Source organism: Castanea sativa, chromosome 11 (genome assembly GCF_040712315.1).
Source record: "Castanea sativa cultivar Marrone di Chiusa Pesio chromosome 11, ASM4071231v1".
Lineage (NCBI taxonomy): Eukaryota > Viridiplantae > Streptophyta > Magnoliopsida > Fagales > Fagaceae > Castanea > Castanea sativa.
In genome coordinates, this window is record NC_134023.1 from 38,250,716 (window position 1) to 38,274,229 (window position 23,514).

The 23,514-nt window shown below is 33.6% G+C and overlaps 1 protein-coding gene and 1 long non-coding RNA gene across 2 annotated transcripts in view; one reads left to right on the forward strand and one right to left on the reverse strand.

The window, feature by feature from the left end:
- Nucleotides 1-22,331, forward strand: part of LOC142615635 (uncharacterized) — a 39,091-nt gene extending 16,760 nt beyond the window's left edge. The window contains exons 4-6 of the mRNA XM_075788376.1: nucleotides 1,709-1,756; nucleotides 17,801-18,228; nucleotides 21,515-22,331. Coding sequence (XP_075644491.1) covers nucleotides 1,709-1,756; nucleotides 17,801-18,228; nucleotides 21,515-22,123 — 1,085 coding nt within the window. The 3' untranslated portion in view covers nucleotides 22,124-22,331. The remainder of the gene's footprint in view (nucleotides 1-1,708; nucleotides 1,757-17,800; nucleotides 18,229-21,514) is intronic.
- LOC142615636 (uncharacterized) lies at nucleotides 8,517-14,485 on the reverse strand. Its single transcript, XR_012840801.1, has 5 exons — nucleotides 14,356-14,485; nucleotides 14,178-14,251; nucleotides 12,987-13,135; nucleotides 9,338-9,480; nucleotides 8,517-8,732 (listed from the first exon to the last, which is right to left on the reverse strand). It is a non-coding gene; the product is annotated as an uncharacterized LOC142615636 (long non-coding RNA).
- Nucleotides 22,332-23,514: the final 1,183 nt, after the last annotated feature.

Sequence of the window (23,514 nt, forward strand, 5' to 3'; positions counted from 1 at the left end):
TTAATTAAAAAAGCCAAAAATAAAAAATTCTAATTTCTTAATTTAAATTTAAATTAATTTTTTTTTTGTTTTAAAGATTAGGAAAAAAAATTTGCAGTAACTTTCTCAATTATTCTTAAAGTTTCTTGGTAACCAAACAAAACATTAAAACTCAAGCTCATATTAACTTCTAGTCAAAAACTCATATTTTCCAAGCTCTCTATCTTCGAAATTCTCCAAGCTCTCTCTCTCTCTCTCTCTCTCTCTCTCTCTCTCTCTCTCTCTCTCTCTCTCTCTCTCTCTCTCTCTCAATCTTGGCTGAAAACCTAGCTCTCTCTCTCTCTCTAAACTTATGGCTGAAAACCAAACTCTCTCTATCTAAATCCATGGCCAAAACCAACATTGGCTTTCTCTCTAAACCCATGGACTAAATCAATAGAGGCTTTCAAACTTAGGGCTGGAGGTGGTCTGGGTTGTCGTGTTTAAGGTAGCGTGTGTGTGGCTATTTGTGGTTTCTAATCTAGGGTTTTGTTCATTGATTTGAGATTTGAGTTTGTGTTCGGTTTCTTAATAAACAAAAGAAAATATGGTTGAGTATTGTATTTAGTTGTGTATGGGGGCCGAAAATATGGGTTTGAGTTTTGTATTTTTGTGTTTGGTTTCAAAGCATAAGAAACCCTTGTTGAATATCTTTTTGTTTTGTAAATATTTGTGGGCATGTCTTTGTATTTTGTAAATCTGAGTAATTTTATGGGTTGGTTGATAAGAAAATGCAAGAAAAGAAAAGAAAATCTAGATTTTTTAACTTCATGGGCAAGGTTAGTTGGGGAAGAAAATGAAGAACATGATTTACCGAGAAGAACACATGTTCTGAGTTCATCATGTTCTTTAGAAAAAAAAATTAATTTAATTCTTTTATTTTATTTTATTTTTAATAAGAAGGTAAGAAATTATTATTATTATTTTTATCTGATGTGGCTTTTTTAAAAAAATTAAATTGCTGATGAGGCATTTTTAAATTTCTAAATAAAAATTTTTAAACACTATTTTAATGATCACGTTAGCATTTATTGTGCCAATAGATAATTTCCGTTGGTGAGATGATGGTAGGGACCAAAACTAGATCGTTTTTTTATTTTAGGGACTAAATACGGTAAAATTAAAAAATAAAGACCAAAATGGGAATAGAGTCAAAATGTAAGGATTAAAAAGGTATTATTGCCTTTTTAAAAAATGATATTTAAATGCAAATAGAGTATATGATAGAAATTAGATAATGTGGGTGTTTTGAATAATGGTTAACTGAAATAGTAAAAATAGTTTTTATTCTAAAATAAAAGTTTTACATAAAATATTGTAAATGCTAACAAAATGTTTATTTAGGTGATGTGTTGGGAAGTCAATGTAAGGTTTTTTGGGGTTTCATTCCCTAAATTGGTCTCTTATCCTAGTCTAGGTAGACCAATGTGAATGCTAACATTGATAATCAAATTTTGTGAAATCCTTTTTTCCTCCGTGATTCCCTTCCGTCGTAGAAAACTACAATGAAAGCATTTCATAACAATGTGAGATTACAAGATGGAAAATAATGAAGTTTAAATTTTAGTACTTAATTTGAAATTAGGATTAAAATTTAGGGTTTTACATATATAATGCTTACCTCATCTGTTCCTTTTACAGTGTGTAATAATTTTCAAATACACAATTAAGCAAGGTTTTTACATTGCAGGGATATATTCATTGAGCCAGCTAGTTTCAAAACTCCGAACTCTCTTGGGTATTGTACTTTACAACTCAATTTGTTATATTTCCTTAAGTTCAATAAATTAAATTCAAACATATAATGATATTGAATTATATTATTTTGAAAATAATAACATTATATACGTTTTATTAGTTAATATAAATGGAAACCTATAAACCTAAAAAACTAGTATCTAAGTTTTTCACGTTAAGTGTTTGACGATTCATATAATCACATCAACTAAGAATTGTTTCGTGTTTGTAGGTTGCCAATTTTTAAATTGATTAGATAGTTGCTTAAATTTCCTAAATAGTTGTTGGGATAGGCTTGTGTCATGGAATAAAATGGAGTTTGGCCATGTTCAACGTAAGATTGCAAGTTTGCAAAAACAGCTACAGAGCTTGGAACTTCAAAGTAGAGGTAATGACAATAGATAGCTAATTGAGGAAGTCCTTCGTGCATTGAATAGTTGGTTGGATAAGGAATTAGTGATGTGGAATCAACGATGAAGAATATGTGGTTGGTGGGGGGTGACTGAAACACTAGTTTTTTCATGCAAAAGCTTCTAACAAACATCAAAGAAATTCTATCGAGGGAATGTGTGATGCTAAGGGTATTTGGTAGGAAGCTGATCGTTAGGTTAACTATTGCAGTTGATTATTTTTTAATATTTTCAAATCTAATGGAATAACTGATGCTTCAGCTGTAGTAGGGGTCGTCCAACCCATGGTGACTAAGAGTATGAACAGAGGGTTAGTCCAAGAATTTCAAGTTGTTGAGGTGGTCAAGGCTTTAAAGCAAATGCATCCTAAGAAATCTCCAAGCCCTAATGGTATGCACCCTCTTTTTTATCAACACTATTGGTCTTTAGTTGGTAATTGTGTTACTCGGACTATCCTTGATTTTTTGAACCATGGTATTATTCCACCAAAATTCAATGAAACTCATGTAGTGCTCATCCCAAAAATAAATAAATAAACCCAACGCAAATCACCCAATATATACCTATTAGTCTCAGTAATGTTGTCTCTAGGATAACTTCTAAGGTTCTAGCCTTGTGGCCACATTATCCCTTCACGGGGTTTGCGCCAAGGAGACTTTCTCTCCCCATATTTATTTCTTATATGTGCAGAGAGTTTATTAGCTCTTCTCAAGAAAACAGTGGATGATGGTTTATTGAAAGGATTAGTTGCATGTCAAAGGGGTCCTAAAATATCACACCTTCTCTTTGCTAATGATAGCTTTATTTTTTGTCGAGCCACAAACGAAGAATGCTCCAACTTATAGAGAGTTCTAGAAACCTACGAACAAGCTTCTAGCCAACAATTAAATCAGGAAAAGACTTCCTTATTTTTCAAAAGCAATACACCACAGGATATTCAAGATCACATCAAAGATTTTTTTGGAGCAGAAGTAATACATTAGCATGGGACTTATCTAGGTCTTCCTTCTCTAGTGGGAAAATCAAAGTGAAACACCTTTCGACAACTAAAAGAGAGGTTGGATAATAAACTTTCGGGGTGGAAAGAGAAGATGTTATCGCATGCGGGGAAGGAGATTTTTATCAAGGCAAAGACCCAAGCAATACCCATGTACACTACAAGTGTTTTTAAAATTCCAAATACTCTATATGATGAGATGGCAAGCATGGTTTGAAATTTTTGGTGGTGGCAAATGGATGGAAAAACTAAGATGGCATGCTTAGTTGGGATAAGGTTTGTACACTGAAGTAGGAGGGTGGCTTAGGTTTTCATTATCTTAAAACTTTTAATTTTGCACTTTTAGCCAAACAGGGGTGGCAACTTCAGAAAAATACGTCATCATTGGTCCATAGAGTTTTAAAAGCTTGCTATTTCTCGGATAGTGACTTCCTTGGGGCTGCACTGGGATCTCGGCCTTCTTTTGCTAGGAAGAGCATAATGGCAGCACAAAAAATTGTCAAATAAGGTTGTAGATGGTAGGTGGGGAATGGAGCATCGGTTGGCATTTGGCTTGATAAATGGTTACCTAAACCATCCACTTTTAAAGTGATCTCTCCGCCAAATAATACCTTTGAACTTTCCAGAGTTATGGCCTGTTTGGATGTTTAAAAAAGGAGGGAGAGTAGAGTAGAGGGAAGGGGAGTAATTCAATTACCTTGTTTGGGAGTTTTTTAAGGAAGGAGGGGGAGGGGTTTGGAGGGGTTTGAAGGGATTTCAACTACCTCCAACCCCCTCATTTTTAATTCCCCCAAATTGGAGAGATTTGGAGGGAGAGTAGAGCACATAAAATTATTGATAAAGTAAATTGCCTAATTTACCCTTATTATATTTATAAAATTACAATGTTAAAAACAAGGGGAAGGGCTAATTACTCCCTTCCCCCTTACTAATTATAAAAACATCCAAACAAGGTGGAGGGTAATCATTCTCCTCTACTCTCCTCCCCACTACTCCCCTCCCCTCTACTCCCCTCTACTCTCCTCCCTCTCTAAACTTCCAAACAAGCCATTAATGACCTCATTGGTCCCCTGAAGTGTGAATGGCAAACAGATTTGGTAAGGCAAGTTTTTCTCCATCCCAATGTCCCATCCATTCTAAGCGTACCATTAAGTTCTTGTCTTCCACGAGACCGGCTAGTGTGGGCATGCACCCCAAAAGGGAAATTCACGATTCGCGGTGTTTATAAAATTGCTTTGGATAAAGCCATGAATAGCGGGGTGGGTGAACCTTTAAATGGTGATACACAAAAAATTTTGGAGAAACATTTGGAGCTTGAACATGCCGAATAAGGTGAAGTCTTTTGCCTGGAGAGCGTGCCAAAATATATTTCCCACAAAAGCAAACTTATGCCGAATGTATGTGAAGCTTGTGGATTGGGTATAGAATCTAGTAGACATATTCTCTAGGAATGCAAGAAAGCTCGTGCAGTGTGGCTACTTTCAGGGAATGGTTTTGATACACGGGGTATGGTATTTGGAGTTCATGGATTTAGTGTGCAATTTGATCTTTGTCGAACATGTTGGAAATGACATTTTGGAGATGATTCTCATGATAGCTTGGCGTATGTGGTTTAATAGAAATGTCGCAAGACACGGCCACTCTCGACAATCTGTAGAAGAGGTGGTCCAGTTAGCTCAATTTTTGCTAAATGAATTTCAAACAGCAAACCATACTATTTCACAGGTAAAGGACAACTCGGATGATCCACGGACATTGCCTCTAGCTCCGAATTATAAGGTTAATGTGGACGGTGCAATTTTTGCTCAGAGTCAGTAGGCTAGTGTCGAGGTGGTGATTAGAGATCATGCTGGGAGGATTACGGCATCACTAAGCAAAATAGTCCGCCAGCCATTGGGACCCTTAGAGATAGAGGCCAAGGCAATGGAGGAGGGAGTTACTGTTGCTTGGGATGTGGGTATAAAGGATGTGATTTTTGAAGGAGGTTCAAAAAATTTCTTTGATGCTCTTATGGGGTTGCGCTCTCCACCGGTGGCTGTATCAAATATCTTAACTGGAGTATCTCAAGGGCTTCAAGGTTTTAGGTCAGTAAAGTTTCTCATGTGATACAACAAGGTAATAGGTCAGCACACATTTTGGCAAGTTTTGTCAAAGAAGTTTAAAATAGTGATAACTATGTAACTTGGATATGGAGGAAAATCCAATACTAATTAAGTCGGCTTTAGCTCAAGATGTATTGAATGTATCTTCTTCTTAATAAAGTTACAATCTTCCCATAAAAAAAAAAGAAAAAGAAAAAAAGAACAATATAACTTTATTCCAAAAAGAAAAACCAAGAATAATATAACTAATTTTTAATTTTTTTTGGCTTAGTTATTTTTTTATTAAAAAATTGGTTCATAATGGGAAATTGTAAACAAACATATTTTCTTAAATAACTATTTTAAAATTGTTTTTGTTTTTTAAAGTTACATTCGAGTCATAATTGAAACTTAAAATTTACTGTTTTAACTTTCATATTTCTATCTAAATCTAATTTTACATTTGAAAATTTCACATTACAATCCCTCTGATTGGTTCTTTTAAATTCACATTTCCTCCCATTTTAAAAATATCAATTGGTTCTTTATTACATTCACCTCCAATTTTTAAATTTTTTTATATTTTCACTTGCTATTTCTCACATAATGACAATGAAGAATACAAGTGGATAGAATTTATAGGTATTTTGTTAAAGCTAACCTCAAAAATAATATTCTTAAAGGCCTGATTGGTACGAGGATTTTTGTTTTTGTTTTCAAAACAATATAAAATCGATTTTCAAAAAATTGAACTTAAAACTAGTTTTCAGATAATAGTTTTTATATTTTACGTGTTTGGCTCCAACTTTTTAGAACAATTTTCAAAATACTAAAAACAAAAAAAAAAAATTTGTTTGGGAGACCATTTATATTTTTTAGATTTAAAAAAAATATTTACAAAAAGTAACGTGTAGAATCTGTAAATTACTTTTTTTTTTTTGGTGGATAATGATAAGGGAATAGAGCTTGAAAGCTTGGATTTGTGTTAAAACACAAGAGCTTGTTTTGACCCCAAATTAAAAATTACAGCTCGGTTGATTTTACTCTAACTTATCTAAGTTCGGAAATAAGAGTAAATGCGAGCGAACAAATAATAAAACTACTCTAAGCCATATTCAACAAATCACAGCAATAAAATGAAAGCTAAAAGAGTAGGGAAGAGAGATGTAAAAACAAGATAACAAACTGATGTGTTATCGAAGAGGAAATCGAAAAACTCGGCGAAAAACCTCTACGCCACCCTCCAAGCGGTAAATCGATCCACTAGAGAATAAAGTTAGAGTACACGAATAACAAAAGACCCTCCAAGCCTTGTCTACCTAATGTACTTAAGCCCTCCAAGCTCCTGCTACCAACGGACTACAGGGAGTCATGTCTTCTCTAGCTTTTTGAATCTCGCAATACGCCCGATTGCATTCGCCAAGCCTCATCGGCTTCTTTTGGCAAATCCCCAAAACTTCTCAAGTTCCAAAATACTCTCTGCACTTTGAAAAAGTGTGAGTTGTGTTTGGGTATAAATCTCCTCTCAAAGTATGGCAATGGGAGAGAGAATGAGAAGAGGCTAGGATGATTTCTCACTAAGGATTAGTAGCTCTCTCTCTAAAAGATGGGTGTGTGTGTTGTTGAAAACCTATCTAGGGTTTTCCTCTCTGAATGATCTCCTTACACATTTGTGGGTAATGAGAGTATATATAGTATAGGTGAAAGGTAAGAAAGTCACACTCAAAAATCCTCTAAGCAGAGAGTTTCGCGGATATCTCGCGGGAAGGCTAAACCCGCGAGACACTCGCGAATGTGTTGTTGAAAACCTATCTAAAAGATGGGTATGTGTGTGTTGTTGAAAATCTACCTAGGGTTTTTCTCTTTAAATGGTCTCCTTACACATTTGTGGGTAATGAGAGTATATATAGTATGGGTGAAGGGTAAGAAAGTCACACTCAAAAATCCTCCAGGCAGAGAGTTTCGCGAGTATCTCGCGGGAACGCCTTACCCGCGAGACACTCCCGAAATTGATAGCCTAGCACAACTCTTCAGCTTCTAGTCATGTGCTTCTCACATGCCCTTTTCGCGGGATACTCTTCTCGCGAGCTACTCGCGAGCCAATCGCCAAAATGCCCTGATTCTTTATTTAAGCTTGAGTATTCACCAACTTAATACTAAACCCAATACAATAAAATCTCACAAAAATACAAGGAAACAAATTAAAGCAAATACAACACTTTTTGTCATGGAATAAAGCCAACATAAAACATAATTGTAAATCACAACTTTACAGAGCTCATCATGTACTTTTTTTTATTTATTTATAATTATAAGTTTGAAATTTGAAGGGTATGAGTTCTTTTTGTATCCTGAAAATACCTCCTTAGCTATTTTTAAAATCCTGTTCTAAATCAAGAAAATATCATACAGTTTTTTGAAAACTGTATTTAAAAAAATATTAGCCAAGCAATAAATTCAATTGTGGGATCCACCATTTTATGGATTGCAAAACAAAAAACTATATTTAAATACTCTTACCAATCAAGCCTAACTTATTAGGTAATTTTTGTTTTTATCATAAGCACACATGGTAACTCACCTCTTTACACTATTAAACTAAGTCCATGGGATCCGAAATTGTTTTCTTTTTTACCAATTAGATGAAGGAGACAAGTAAATGAGGCTTTCAGATATTAATCTCAAGCCACTACAAAAAAAAGGTCCTATAGCCGCGTTTTTAAAACGTGGCTATAGCTCTAAAAAACGTGGCTATAGGACCATTTGGTCTATAGCCGCGTTTTTTTAGGCCACGTTTTTAACCATGGCCTAAAATGCGTAACTATAGGCTTCATGGGCCTATGGCCACGTTTTTGTAGCCGTGGCTATAGGCAGGACCAATGGCCACGTTTTTGTAAACGTGGCTATAGGACACACTATGGCCGCGGTTTTGAAACCGCGGCCATAACCACGTTCTATAGCCACGTTTCAAACGTGGCTATAGGGCAATTGTTAATTGCCTGGAACCAAGGTTAGCCGCGTTTAAAACGCGGCCATAGACTTCTTAAAAACGCGGCTACAGTACGTCCTATGGCCACGTTTATAAAAACGTGGCTCCAGTCCATTACTATGGCCGCGTTTGAAAACGCGGCTATAGACTTTTTTTTAAAAAAAAAATTTCTACACCACATGCATTTACAAACGCTGGTATATAAAACCTGTCACACATACAATTTCAATTTCTTATTCCTGCAAAATTCCAACGCATGCAACAAAAACCCAATCTCAATCAAGCTTTAAAGACTATGGAAAATGCTCAACTTTCAAGGAATATGTAGTTGAATACAGCAAAAAAGGTGCAACAAGCATCAACATATGATTTTTCAACCATCCTCAACTACAAATATTACACAGATGCTTCTAGGGGTTCCTTCACATCTCCAAGCTCTTGTCTACAAGTGGATACCCTTGTTGCTTTCCAGGTAGAACACAGTTTATGTTTCAATGGCACTACAAACCAAAATTACTATAGAATCTTCTAATAATACTGCGTTCTTCATATACACTAGAACAAAGTTTTTAAGCTCGAAGGGATCTCGTAATGCAAGCAATAATAACCAATGCAAGCAAAAAAAGACCCAACCCAAAAAATCCAATGGCCATCCCACAAACTACCTCCTTGCAACAATGTAGTATCTATAAATACAAACACTCTAATGAGAATGCTTGGTAAAGTTAGACAACTTTTTACCCAATTCATGTTTAAAATTCTAAAGCAATTATAATTTTTGCGAATGAAAAAGTTGTACAACTTTTTACCCAATTTATGAAATCAAAATCTTCCACATTCAATGGACCATATCCATATGAAAATAAAACAGATTTACATTATCAGCAGCTGCTGTCTCAAATTTTTGCACCTAACTAGAAACAAACCATTATCTTCTTCATCAAATGAAAATGGATGTGCAACTATCAGGACAAGCTCTTTCAACCTTGTACCTCCTCTTCATCAAATTCCACAAACTTCTAAGTCCAACCACACCATTCAATAAACACAATATTGTAAAATAAAACCCTAGAGCAATGTAGGAAGGTGGGAAGGATAGACACACCTGAATATCATACTTGGACAGACCAGGCACGTCCACGCGGAAAATGTCCTCCTTGTCAACATCAAAATGTCAAGCTAGTCAATCACCAAGCTTGACATTAAAAAGTCATATGGTCAGCTTCTTCTTATCAAGCTAGCATGGTCCTACACAGAAGATGATCCCCTTCTATCATTGAACTATAAAACAATCACAACAATATATAAGAACTCAGCAGTCAGCACTTTGACACTTCCAATGTACCACCTCATTTTTGTTGGTAAGTCCAATTTACTTGTTGTATGCATTACTTTTTTTTTCTTTTTCTTTTTTTCAATCCCCTTAGAATCTTTATTTTAAATTCATCCTAAAGTAGCTTAAAACTGAATCTTTGTCTTAAAGACATAAACTCAACAACGAATATTTAAATTATTTCTTTGTGGTTGATGACACATTTAGCTTAATGCAGTAAAAGTTGTAGTACTCATAATACTACTGTATAAGGTCAACTAGTTTTTTTGTTTATATTTACTGCTAAGCATGGCCCAATGAGAGTTGTTAATACAATTTGGATGAGTGACACGGAAGGAACATGCTGAGTCACAAACTAGGGAATAAAAAAGAGAAATAGTTCATAAAAAAGTGGAAACATCACTCCAATTTCGAATTGTGAGATACTTAACTGACACAATTTTCAAATTCTACCAAATGCCATGGGACCAAAAAAATCAGCAAACAGAAGTGTTTTAATATGCATCACTTTCTTTGGAAAAGAACTCATCAATCCTTAGGGATAGTAATCAAGCAAAGACTTTGAACAAAGCTAAGTAACAATAAATACGCCCAAAATCAAATATTTAAAAAAAAAAAGAAAGAAAAAAAACTCAAGTCGTTGCCTTTGTTGTGCTCACTTTGTTCAACATCAAAAAGTCACAATCTTCTATCACCATAATTTCATGCAATGCACAATGATATAATTCACATAGAATGCTTTCAATATTAAATGACAAAAATACCAATATTACCATTGTGTTACCTTCCCAAACAGATATACGACGCTCATATTAGCACCATAAAACTCTGAGGCATTTCAACAAACAACTTTCTATGCCACCAAAAAATAATAATAATAAAACCAGCACATTGACACGTCAATGTCCTATTTTTTTTTTTTTTTATTTGAGAGTGGTTGGGATCAAAAGTGCTTGCATGCATGAGGGATACATTGTAATGGAACAAAGCAGGATGAGTTATAGCGTCAGCTTCATTAATCTGGAAGAGATGACATACCAACTACCCACAAAAAAAGAAGAAGAGGGGTACCGTAGAATATGACCCCTAAAGATAATATAATATTTTTTTGATTAAACACCATTTGGATGTGTCTAATTATATGCAAGTCTTTTGGTTAAACACCATTGAGATGTGTCTAGTTATATGCATGTCTTTTGGTTAAACACCATTTGTATGTACCTAATTAATAATTATATGCTTGACATGCATGATGCAACGCATTCATGTTTTTTGCCTTTTATGTGTAATCGTGTATGAGCTTGATAAATAAATGCACTCAATTTTGGACTGCCATCTTAATCTTAATTATTGGTTAGCTTTTAAATAAATCATCAAGTCACTACTGCTAATTAAAATGACATTAAAAGAGCTATTATTAAAAAAGAGGAATTAAGTCTAATTATTGGTTGAAAAAGAATAAAACAGATTACACAAAGTAAGGTTGTAATATTTATACACACATACATATAAATAAAACAAAGATTTCCAAATTATGTGTCTAGTTATATGCATGTCTTTTGGTTAAACGTACTTTGTGTGTGTCTAATTATATGCTTGACATGCATGATGCATCCACTCATTAATGCTTTTTGCCTTTTATGTGTAATAGTGTATGAGCTTGATAAATAAATGCACTCAATTTTGGACTGCCATCTTAATCTTAATTATTGGTTAGCTTTTAAATATATCATCAATTCACTAGCTGTTAATTAAAATGACATTAAAAGAGCTATCATTAATTCATTAAAAAAAATGAGGAATCAAGTCTAATTATTGATTGAAAAAAAATAGTTTATGTTGCACAAAGTCAGGTTGTAATATATATACACACATACATAAAAATAAAACAAAGATTTTAAAATTATGGAATATATGTGAATTTTTGATAAATAAACGTCTCATGATGCAGGTTAAAATTCATAATTAAATATTTAATATTTGAGAAATTATATTTTAGAGGTGGTTTTAGATTTAATCATTTCAAAAGTTTTACATAGAATCATGTAACTTAAAACAATCGTAAATTCAATATTTTGTTAGTTTAAATAAAGTTTTTGACCACTAAAACCATATCAATTCTTTTTTTGATAGGAAAAAAAACCATATCAATTGAAAATAACAAAACTTTCAAGGTTTTAATTAATAAGATTTCATTTGATTTTAAATTAATAAAACTATAAAATTTAATTTATTACGTTCATAAACTTTAATATATTATTTAAAAATTTTAAATTATAGGACTTGATTCGAAACTATTCTAAAAGTAGAATAATATTTAATGTTGATAACTCCGTAGTTATAATTAATAAGAGTTTGAATTATAGTTGTTTTAATTGGAGACAACAATTGAAAGGGATTATCAACTTTTGACGTTTATTTTATTTTATAAAAGCAAAGCAGTTAAATTTAGGAAGGATAATGACTTGTGTCTAGTGGCAGTTGTCACTAAACATTTTAAGGTATAGACACGTGTTTAAAAATAAACATGTGTCTGCAATATAATGTATCTAGTGACAACTGCCACCGGACACAAGCTGCACCATTTAGGAATCAATCGTTTTGAGAATCATGGAATCTGATAGGACCTCAAAACAATTTAATTTACATAACATCATTATGTCCTAGTGGGAGGCGAGTCTATAATTTAATTTTGGGGTGTGCACTTTATTTATTACAGGGGAAATGATTATGTGGCCACTCGCACATGTTGGTACTTGCAAGTTGCAATGGTACTTTATCTTTTTTCTTTTTTAATTATTTCCTTTCCTTTCCAAGTAATAAAAGATGAATGGCAGGATTTGATTGAATCAGTATCTCATGATATTTCATTGACACGTGGAGCCTCACATTTTGATTTGACCCCATGATATCATAGGTAGCAAGAAATAAGTAGCAAGATATGTACTTATTTGGCTTGAATGTAAACCAATGCATTAGTCTCAAAATTAGAATCATTCTTATCCAAAGGTTTAAAACACAACACAAACAGTTGGCAAGAGAGTACTGAGAGTTTCGCACCCAACACAAAATGACATAGTATAGGCTATAGCAATACCAAAAAGAGAGGAACTAAAACAAAATAAAGTTGATAAAGCAAAAAACTACACTAAATTATAAGATCAAAATGAAGAACCAAAAAGCAAACTACCAACAGCTCCTATATTTATTAACACTTTTATTTTTGATGGGTTATATTTATTAACATGCATACTCAGAAAAGTAGCCTATATAATTAGGTATTAGACTCATATTATTTTCCAGGTGAAAATTGAAATGAAAACTTTTTGCATTGTCATTCATCACAGCAACCTTCCAAACTTCATTTTAAGCTTGAGTAGTCTATAATTTATACTGGAATTACTTGATCTGGATGTTGTACCTTTGGTCCTCCCGCCTCTCTCCTTACTGCTCCCACCTCCAAGGCTAGCCAGTTCAAGCTTGCTGTCCTGCTGCAGGCACCATGAGAGTCTACATCTGATATGTACTCCGTTCTCTGAAGTTAGGACTAAATTCTCAAATTAGTTCACACTGTTGCCATTGAAATACAAGACAATGAGTAACAGGAAACCAACAATATTTCAAGTCTGTCTTAACAAGAAATAATATGTGAAAATGAAAATCTTGCATCCTCCAATAAATTAACACTTTGCCTAAATCAAGCACTTTTGATCCCAACCACTCTCAAAAGTTATCTGATCAAACGAAATCCACAAAAACTATGCATATTTTTTTTATAGGAAACAAAAAAAAAACTGTTACTCATATTTAACAATCAACAAAGTTAAACTATAAATCTCATATGAAACCCATGTTCATGTATTACAGAACCTAAGATTTCAGCAAAGTGCCGCTAAAGGAACACCATTAAGGCTTGACCCATTTAATATAAAAGAAAAGTAAGGCAACAGGAACTTGACCCAGATAATATTGAGCTAAGAAGGGAAAAAAAAGAGAGTTCAAAATCCTGCTGTTTCTAGACTTCAAAAGGGTCATTTACCAGATTACCATTAAGTTTTGGATTAACAACTTGGGGAAGCCTACCAAATATTTGTTTGATCATAACTTGAAGAAAATTGAATGATATTAAACACAAGTTTTTACCCAAATCCAGCTGTTTCTAGACCTCACAAGCTCTCTCAAAGCAGAACCCAACTCGATTATAAAAGAGACAGTAGTCTCACCATCAGGGAAGAGAGCCCAGATGCAAAAAACCCATTTTAAAGCAGTGAACAACAAAACAGACCCACTTCTATTAATCTCAGATACAAACACCCACTCCCATATATAGATTACACAAACCCCAATGCATTAGTCAAAAAGCATCAAATGAGAAACACTTATTTTGATTTTTATCAAACTATCCCCAAAATTCAACAATTTGGCAAACTTATCTCCATGATTTGACACCCTATGACTCAAACGCAAACACGCAGATAAAACCAAACAAAAACCACAAGGACACTTCAAACAGAACCCAGTATCAACTTCCAAAATTAGATACAAACACCAAAAGCTCCAATCTTTTAACTAAGTTCTTCTAGCTAAGAACTGGGGTGAAGAGAAAATTCACCTTCTTGCCCTTTTTTCCTTCAAAATCAGCAGCTAACTTGGCTTGGCTCAGACGATGGCAGGATCTGGTTCAATCTATAACACCAAGACATCATTTTTTTTTTAATCAAACTAGTATTCAAAAAACAATCTTTGAAAAACTAAAAAAGAATGATAAAGAAATAAAGTAAAGAACTTACATAGTAGGAACGAAAAAAAAAATCAAAAGCAAAAGAACATTGAAGGTGAAGCAAACCCAGATAAGATTAAGTTAAAAAAAGGAGCAGAAGAATGTTTTTTATAGTAAAAGAGGGGGTAATGACTTGATGGAGAAGCAGTGCAAGATAAGTATAGAGCTAACTTTATACTAATATATATTATATACATTTATAACTTGAAATAAAAATATTAAATCGTTATCACACTATGTTATATCATATTAATTTATGCAAGTTGACTTGTGTTCAATGAGATCAAACTGTTCAGTAACAGTAGAAGTTAAATCATCTAACTGGTCTTACAGATCTACTGGAGATCATTCAAGTCTTCAAAGAATTACAATAGTGGATTACAGTGAACGAGTCCAAATTTTCATTAAGTAAAGGCAGGCAGTAAGACAAAGCCAGAGAACAAACATTGAGAAAACTACATAAGCTGCACGTAAATAAACCAGTCGGCCCAAACAGGATTCTCACATAAAACAAAAACCCAAAATCTAAAAGCTACATCATTTTTCTGGAAACCACAATAAAAATATAATTAACCAAATTCCTATATCTATCATTTGGAGAAGAAAAATTAAAATTCTCGCATCTGTTTCAGCAACTTATAAACCCCATACTATCAAATTCAATACCAAATCTCAATCAAAGGCTCTTTTTTTATTTTTTATTTTTATGAATCATATGAGCTGTTTTTTTTTTTAATTTTATTTTAATTAACAATAATTGTATTAAAGAAAGAGAGGATGGCCCAGACCCATCTTTACCTTCAGGATAGAAAATTCAATTAGGAAATAAAGAAATAATTAGGTACCTATCGCAACTACAATGAGCAACCGAGTTCGCAATATTATGGGATTAAAAAACGAAGTTCCTGGGCATAAAGCAAAAATCCCAACAAGAAAGGAATCTCAGAATAGAGTAAAAAACAGGCATTACAAATTACAATCGCTAAATTATTTGGAGAAGCTAAAAAAGATTGTTGCATATTTTCTATGACAATTTAAGACCCACTGGTTGCATAAAATAACTTACCAATTAAAAGAAAGAAAAGTATGGTGTAAAATGACTGCCCCAAAGGCCCCAATGAATTTGATTGATTGATATTAAATATATACAAGAATAAACAACGAAATAAATTAAGACTAATTTCAATAAGAAAGAAAAAAAATGTCAAAGTCAAAGTCAAAGTCTTGAAAGCAGACCAATGGCTCTAGTCATTTGAAAGTGATCAGTACCTAATTAAAAATGCACAAGGAGTATGCAATCACACTGAAGTCAACAACAAAAAAAATTGCATTGGTCATAGTAAATATATACAGCCACTCCATGTACAAATATTTTTCTAAATCGGAGTATATTGAACACAAATGCACAAAAATCACATATACTAGGCACATGATTGATGCTTGTGTACTGTGTGTATTCTTCTGCATTTCTTTTTTAATTTTTTTTCCTTTCATCTTTCCAAACTCAGAAATTTTACAAAATGCAGAAATATTGCAGATACGAAAGTAAAAGATAAACGAAACAAAACTAGAAAAGAAAAACTACAAGATCAATGCATGGGAGTACTACAATGGGTTGATACTTGATACTTAACTGCTACTTCCATCACTGTGCTCCACTGCTGTTACGACTATAATCAACATGTCCCTCTTCAGGCCCAACCAATTTCACGTTTTTGATTGTTCTCAAATTGCCCTTTTTTAACTTGTATAATAAGATAGTTCTTTTCTTAGACCATTTCTTCAACTGTTAAGAACATAATCCTTTTGTCAAGTGAACCTGTGACACATGGAAACAGCCAACTTAATTACAATTATTCATCACTACATCATCTTAATTACAGAACCCACTATCAGCACTGCATATATATAGGCCAAGAATCCTAGAGCTCAAAAATTGACTATGCAGCTAAATTTAATTAGCATAGAACTTTCTAAAAAGGAAAATGCACCCTTTGCAACCAATGCACTAACCATAAACAAGCAATTCCCAGGACCACAACAGCATGGATCATCCCCTCAGAATACCAGTGGATTACTTTAAACTACACAATATTTGGTAGGAAGGAAAGTGAGAGGAGGGAGAGCAAAGGGAGTCCATCTCCCCCTAGTGTCGTTTGTTAGGAGGGAAGGAAATGAGAAAGGAAGAGAGTAAATTACAATTTTATCATTATATCCCCATTTGTATAGTTTAAAGCAAGGACAAATTAACATTTCACACTCTGTTATTAAGTAATTCGGTCTCCCAACTCTAATGAACCCATTTTTGTGGATTGACTCAGTGGGCCAAAGAGAGTTTTACCTCCCTTCAAAATATATATATATATATAAATAGCAAATTTAACACAGCCCCTAAATGTGTGGAAAGTTATCCATGGAGGGAGGGGATTAAGTATAGTTTGTGAGGGGATTCCATTGAAATCAACCCCTACAATGAAAACCCTAAACCAAAATCAAAACACTAAACCCAAAATCGAAACCCTAAACCTAAAATCAAAACCCTAAACCTAAAATCGAAACCCTACAATCACAAAATAGAAATCCTAAATCTAAAATCAAAACCCTAAACCAAAAATCGGAACCCTAAAACAAAAATGGAAACCCTAAATCAAAAATCAAAAATCAAAACAATCAATTTTAAAAACTTACTGGGATGCGGGCGGGGTGGACTTGAGTTTGGGTCTCGCCGATTTTGCCGCCGGTGAAGGAGAGGACTGGGATTGGTTTGGTTTGGGTTTTGAGGGATTTGGGTTCGAAGGGCTCTGAGGGATTTGGGTTTGAAGAGCTCAGAGGTGAAGGGATTTTTTTGGTAAAGAAATTTGTTCTTTCCTATTTATACTAAGGTTTTAAGCTGCGTTTATTAAAACGCAGCTTCAGGGATTCCTGAAGCCGCGTTTAAAAAACGCAGCTTCAGGAGTAACTATGGCCGCGTTTCTTAATAAACGCGGCCACAGGACAGAACTAGAGCCGCGTTTTTAAAACGCGGCTTCAAGACATGTATTTAAAAAAAAAAAAAAAAAATCAGATGGGTCTGAAGCCGCGTTTTTAAAACGCGGCTTCAGCCCATTCCAGAAAAACGCGGCTGAAGACCCAAAAAACGCAGCTATAGACTTGGGCTTGGGCTGCGTTCAACCCACGCGGCCATAAATCAGATGCTGTAGGTGCGTTTCTGAGGAACGGGGCCCAAATAGGGTCTTTGGCCGCGTTTTTGCAAACGCGGCTGAAAAAAACGCGGCCTAAAACCCGCGTGTTTTGTAGTGAGCCCACCTTAAATGGAGTACGCTAATCTTTAAGGTAGCTTAGATAATTACAACTTTACAAAAAAAAAAAAGAGATTGTAAGTTTTTTTTTTTTTTTTTGTTTAATAATTATATGTTCATCTAGTTAAATTGTCAATGTTTTGATTATTAACCAAGGTATCGAGCATCTATATGAAATGAAGTTGGCCCATTCCCTATCCCGTGAACTCCTCAGTCGCATGAAGGACCAGATATTAAGTTCAAATGCTCAACAAAGAGCGACTGGTAACGTTCATGCAGCCATCCTCCGTGCAATCAAGGAAGGGAATTTTGAGTTTGTTTTTGATATTGTGAAAGCGGATCGACAACTTGTGTGGAGCCGTGATGAAAAATCAGGAAGCATTTTTTCGGTTGCAGTCCAATATCGTCATGCCAAAATCTTTAGCCTTATCTATGGTCTTGACATAAAAAGCGGTTTGGCGAGTTCTCCAGATTCCTTCGGCAATAACTTACTACATATGGCAGGGATGTCAGCACCTTCTACATCACTTGATCGCATCGCAGGTGCAGCTTTACAGATGCAAAGAGAACTACAATGGTTTAAGGTTATCTCCCTCACTTTCAATTTCTTGGTCTTTATCTATTGGCTATAAGTTACACTTAAACTATTAATTATTAAAGTCTTTAATCAAGCAGTAACAGTAGGCTACAAAATGTTTCTGTGGCCATTTTGAATATTTTTTTGTGTTTGGTTGTACTACTTTCGCTGGTACAGAAATTTACAAAAAAATTCTATATTTTTATGTGAATATTAGATAATAACTTTTAATTCATTACTTTAAAATACTAACACAGAAAACTAAAATCAACGTAAAAAAACACAATCAAAATAAGAGTACAACAACAAAGAAATGCTAAAATAATTAATAAAAACTATCAAATAAACTTATACATCCACGTGCAAAATTACAAACACTTCAAACCTATAAAAGGACACTTGAATGTTGTTTTTGAGCTACTTTTAAAGTTTTGAGGAATAGCGTGATCATTTTGAAGATTTCATAAGGCATTTTTGTCATTCAATGGTTTTTAAGGGGGTTTTTTTTTTGGTGATTGTAGGGGCATTTAAGTGATTTTAGAGGTTTTTGAAGGTATTTTTTGGTCATTTGGAGGCTTCAAGAATATTTTGGTCACTTTGTAAGTTACTTTCATTATTTTGGATGTTTTTATTATTATCATTATTATTGTGGAGGGACGAACCTCTCTCTTAGAAGGTATTGTCCGCTTTGGGTGAAGACCCTCATGGATTTGCTCAATCCCACATCGGGGAGAGACACCTCCCACCCGCAGCATATAAGCATGAGCTCACACGAGCGTATGAGCTGATGCTTATATACTGCGAGTGAGAGGCGTCTCTCCCCGATGTGGGATTGAGCAAATCCGTGAGAGTCTTCACCCAAAGCGGACAATACCTTCTAAGGGAGAGGTTCATCCCTCCACAATTATTTTTTGGTTATTTTGAAAATCTTAGAGGTATGCTTGTCATTTTATAGGTTTACTAGGTCTTATTCTAGAGGATTTCAATGGGTATATTTTTTCTCATTGGTTATTTTGAAAGTTTCAAGGACATTTTGAAGGTTTTCACTCTTTTGAGAGGGTGATTTAATAATTTTGGAAATTTTAGGGGAATTATGTCATTTTGGAAAATTTAAGGGGATATTTGGATCATTTAAAGGGTGTAGGGGTATTTTGATTATTTTGAAGATTAAAAGGGTATTTGGTGATTTTGAAAATTTTAAGGACAACTTCATCATCTTGGAAGTTTTGGTGATACAATAACTTGGGAGGAGGAGGGGGGGGGGGGGGGTTGTTTCACTTGAGAATTGAGATTGAAAAATGTATTACACTCATTTAATAGGCCCAAAGTGAGAAGTAAAACCGGTCACTAAACCATTAGGGCAAGTGTAAAACATTTGTTAGTCTCAACTCTTCAATGAACAACCCCTCCCCCCCTCCACGATTATCATATTATGAAAAGAAGGCCGACTGAAGCTATATGCAACTTAAGCAATTGCCTAAGGCCCCCAAATAAAAAATTTATAAAAAAAACCCTCCAAAATGTAACCAAATGTATATCTCTTTACTTGGGAGATTATTAATTAACTCATATCTTACTAAGTCTTTAATTAATTGAGAGTTAAGACCATCGTCCAAGTCAATGGCTTAATAATATGCTTGATATAAGTCTAATAATATACTTGTATTGGATCTTGATCTCAAAAATATGAGTTTGAGCTTAATATTGAGCTTGAGCTCGGTTTGATTAATGAATCAAGCCAAGTCGAGCTTAAACTTATGGATTTTCAGACGAGCTCAAGCTCAAATATTATTTGTGGGGTTGGTTTAAGCTTAAGCCAAGTTTCAAACTTCATATTTTTTGTCAAGGTGAGCTTAAATATTCAATAATCGACAAAGCTTAGCTTGTGTGTTTACAACCCTACTTTCAAATAGCGGTACCAACTAATTAAAAAAAGCTGTACCAACTAGACACTAAAACAAAACAAAAACAAAAAAAAGAGAAATTTTTTTATAGAAAATTATGAGTAAGAGTCTATTGCAAATCCCTAAGTCAAGCTTGAACATTTTATATTTGTTATCAAGTTGAGCTTGAACATTCAATACTCAATAAAGCTCAGCTTGGACCTTTATAACCCTACTTTCAAATGGTAGTACCAACTAATTTTTTTTTTTTTTTTAAAGTAGTACCAACTAGATATTAAACAAAAAAAAAAAAGGAATTTTCTTATGCAAAAAATATTTAAGTAAGAGTCTGTTGCTAATCCTTAATTAGCGAGAATTACCAAATCTAACCGAGGTAATGATTTAGATCCCAAACTTTAAATTTAGGCTCAATATATGTTAAAATACAAATTACACCCTCTAAGTTTGATTGAAATAAATTTCAGTCTTTTAACTTCAATTTCATTCAATTGAGTCCTCCAAGTTTCTAATTTATTCAATTTAGGAATTCCATCCGATTTCGTTAAAAATTTTCCATTAAAAAATATTTTACTCACATGAAAAAAATCTATAAAATTAATTAGAATATTTTATAGATTTTTTATGTGAGAAATTCTTTTATCAAAAAATCTTTGTTCATTATTTAATTGCATATACTTAATGGCAATTTTTTTATGGAATTAAACAAAAGATCTTAATTAAATAAATATGAAACTTAAAGGACTTAATTGAACAAAAGTAAAGTTAGAGGCATGAAATGAATTTTAGTCAAACTTAGAAGGTGCAATTTGCATTTTACCCTTACTTTTAAGCTAAATTAAAAATTAATGCCCTAAGCAATTGAACTTTGAAGTCCAAATTTGAGTTTTACAATAATAAGTTAACCTGTGCAGTAATCATTTTTGTCGTTGCCGATAGAAGAAGAGAAGAAAGAGAGAGTGAGAAGAGGTGAAGGGCTTCAAATTTAAGACAAGAAGAAAGTACAGAGCAAAAGAATCAGAACAACTAAAAAAAACCTTAAAAAATTAATTAAAATATTGATGCTAATGTGAAAAATTGTGAGAGCTGCAAAATTTATGTGTCAACATATTATGAGGTCAACAAAAAATTAAAGGCTTTGGTTTCATAGAATGTGTGTGTGTATATATTTATATATATATATATATATATATGAATTATAGTTAATCGATTATTTTTTTTTTAGAAGGATAGTTAATCGATTCTCAAAAATGAAGAAGTTATAGTTAATGATATTTATGGAAATATTAAACATTAATGTTAATATTTACTTTTTCTATACCATAAGGTAAATTTCTTTCTTTTCTAATGTTGCAATATTTTGGTTTCTAAGACTTTGTACAACAAATGCAGGAGGTGGAGAGCATTGCTCCTCCCTTTGCTCATGCACAACCAAACAAAATGGGTTTGACTCCCCAACAATTTTTTACAAAGAACCATGAGGACATGATGAGCAAGGGAGAGAAATGGATGAAGGACACAGCATCTTCTTGTACCGTGGTGGGTGCTCTCATTGTTACCATTATGTTTGCTGCAGTATTTACCGTTCCAGGTGGTAACGACCAAAATAATGGCTTCCCAATTTTCTTAAATAAAAAATTATTTATGGTCTTTATAGTATCCGATGCTCTCTCACTATTTTCTTCCTCAACTTCAGTCTTGATGTTTCTCGGAATCCTCACATCTCGTTATGCAGAAGAAGATTTCCTTGAGTCCTTGCCTAGAAAGATGATAATAGGACTTTCCACCCTTTTCTTCTCTATTGTAGCCATGATGACAACCTTTTCAGCTGCACTTTTACTTATGCTACATGAACAATCATGGATTTTCAAACCTATCATTTGCTTGGCTAGTATTCCTATCACCCTCTTCGTATTAATGCAGTTCCCCCTTCTTGTTGCCATGGCCATTTCAACTTACGGACCTAGCATCTTCGATAGGAAAATGAAGCGTTGGTTTTAACATATTCACTAATTTTGCTGTGTGATGTACTGGTATCCTGTTAATAATTGGCATATACCACCCAAACATGAAGATTTTTTTCTTTCTTTATTCTTTTTTTCTTGGAAGGTAATTACTGAATGTTCAGCTCCAATTGTATACTCTCTGATTTTTTGGTCTTGGGCATGTTATAATTCCATTATATAAACCATGCATCTATGGTGCTATTCTTTAATATTTATTCTTTTAGTTACTTTGGCGAAGGATAGAATAATGCCTATTATTTCAATAGATTACCTCCTCAACATTAGGACTTTACTTAGGTTACAAGGTTATCAATGTGTTAGGACATATGTGGAACTTGTTAGAACATATGTAATGTAGAATTAGCTAATTCTTTGACAAAACGCACTTTACTTGTAATTGGATAGATCTAGAATGTGTTTAATACTTCAAGGAACAAGAGTTCAAGTCTAGTATTGAAGCCAGCAAATCTGTCCAAAAATCAAGTAAAGAAGTACTGTTCATTAAAGCTCGACAGATAAATCTATCAAGGTTTAATGTAATTCTCGACAGCTCTTGACAAAAGCTGTATCTATCAAGATTTACGAAATTCAAATTTTCAGATCTGTTTTCACACATATCCAAGTTATTTGTGTAGGTTTTCTTTTCTTACAACCCTAAACATATATAAGGATTATTTTAAGGGTCTTCTAAGGTGATGCAACTTGATGCAAAGTGATTACTCACTCAAATTATGATCGGAGACAATTTGCTGTAGTTTGTCTTTTTCTTGTAGAAGCTATTGCGTCTTTGCGCCGAGGGTTTTGTAACCAATGAGCTTTTTGATCTTCATCGTCTAGATGAACTGAAGAATTTTGCAGCCAACATCTTTCTCAAGTTAGTGTGTTAGTCATGTACTTGGATCCGTGCATCGATTAGTTAGTCATGTACTAGGAGCCGTGCATTGAAAAGAGAGATTGTCACTATATTACAAGTCTAATTATGTATTGGAGTGAGGGTTCAACTGTAGGTTGGTATTAGGTACTAGGATTCCTTTTTACTTGTAACCGCTTATTTTGATAATAGTGAATTCTCGGGAGTGGTAACCTTAAATTCACCCAGTGGGATTTTACCTCGGTTGTTTTCCTCATTTGTAAAAAATCACCCGTGTCAAATTTAATTTTTGCTGCATATAGTTATTTGGTGATTTGTTTGTACTATCACGCTATTGCATGTAATTGAATCTAATTAATTTCATTGGCTAAATTAATTGATTAATTTACCAAAGAAGTCAATACATTCTTAGCCTATCACAGTGTCCATCATTTAATAACTATTTTATTTGTTTATATAAAAGGAATCTTTGATATTATATATTGCTTATGGTCCAAACTGATATGTTACTATTC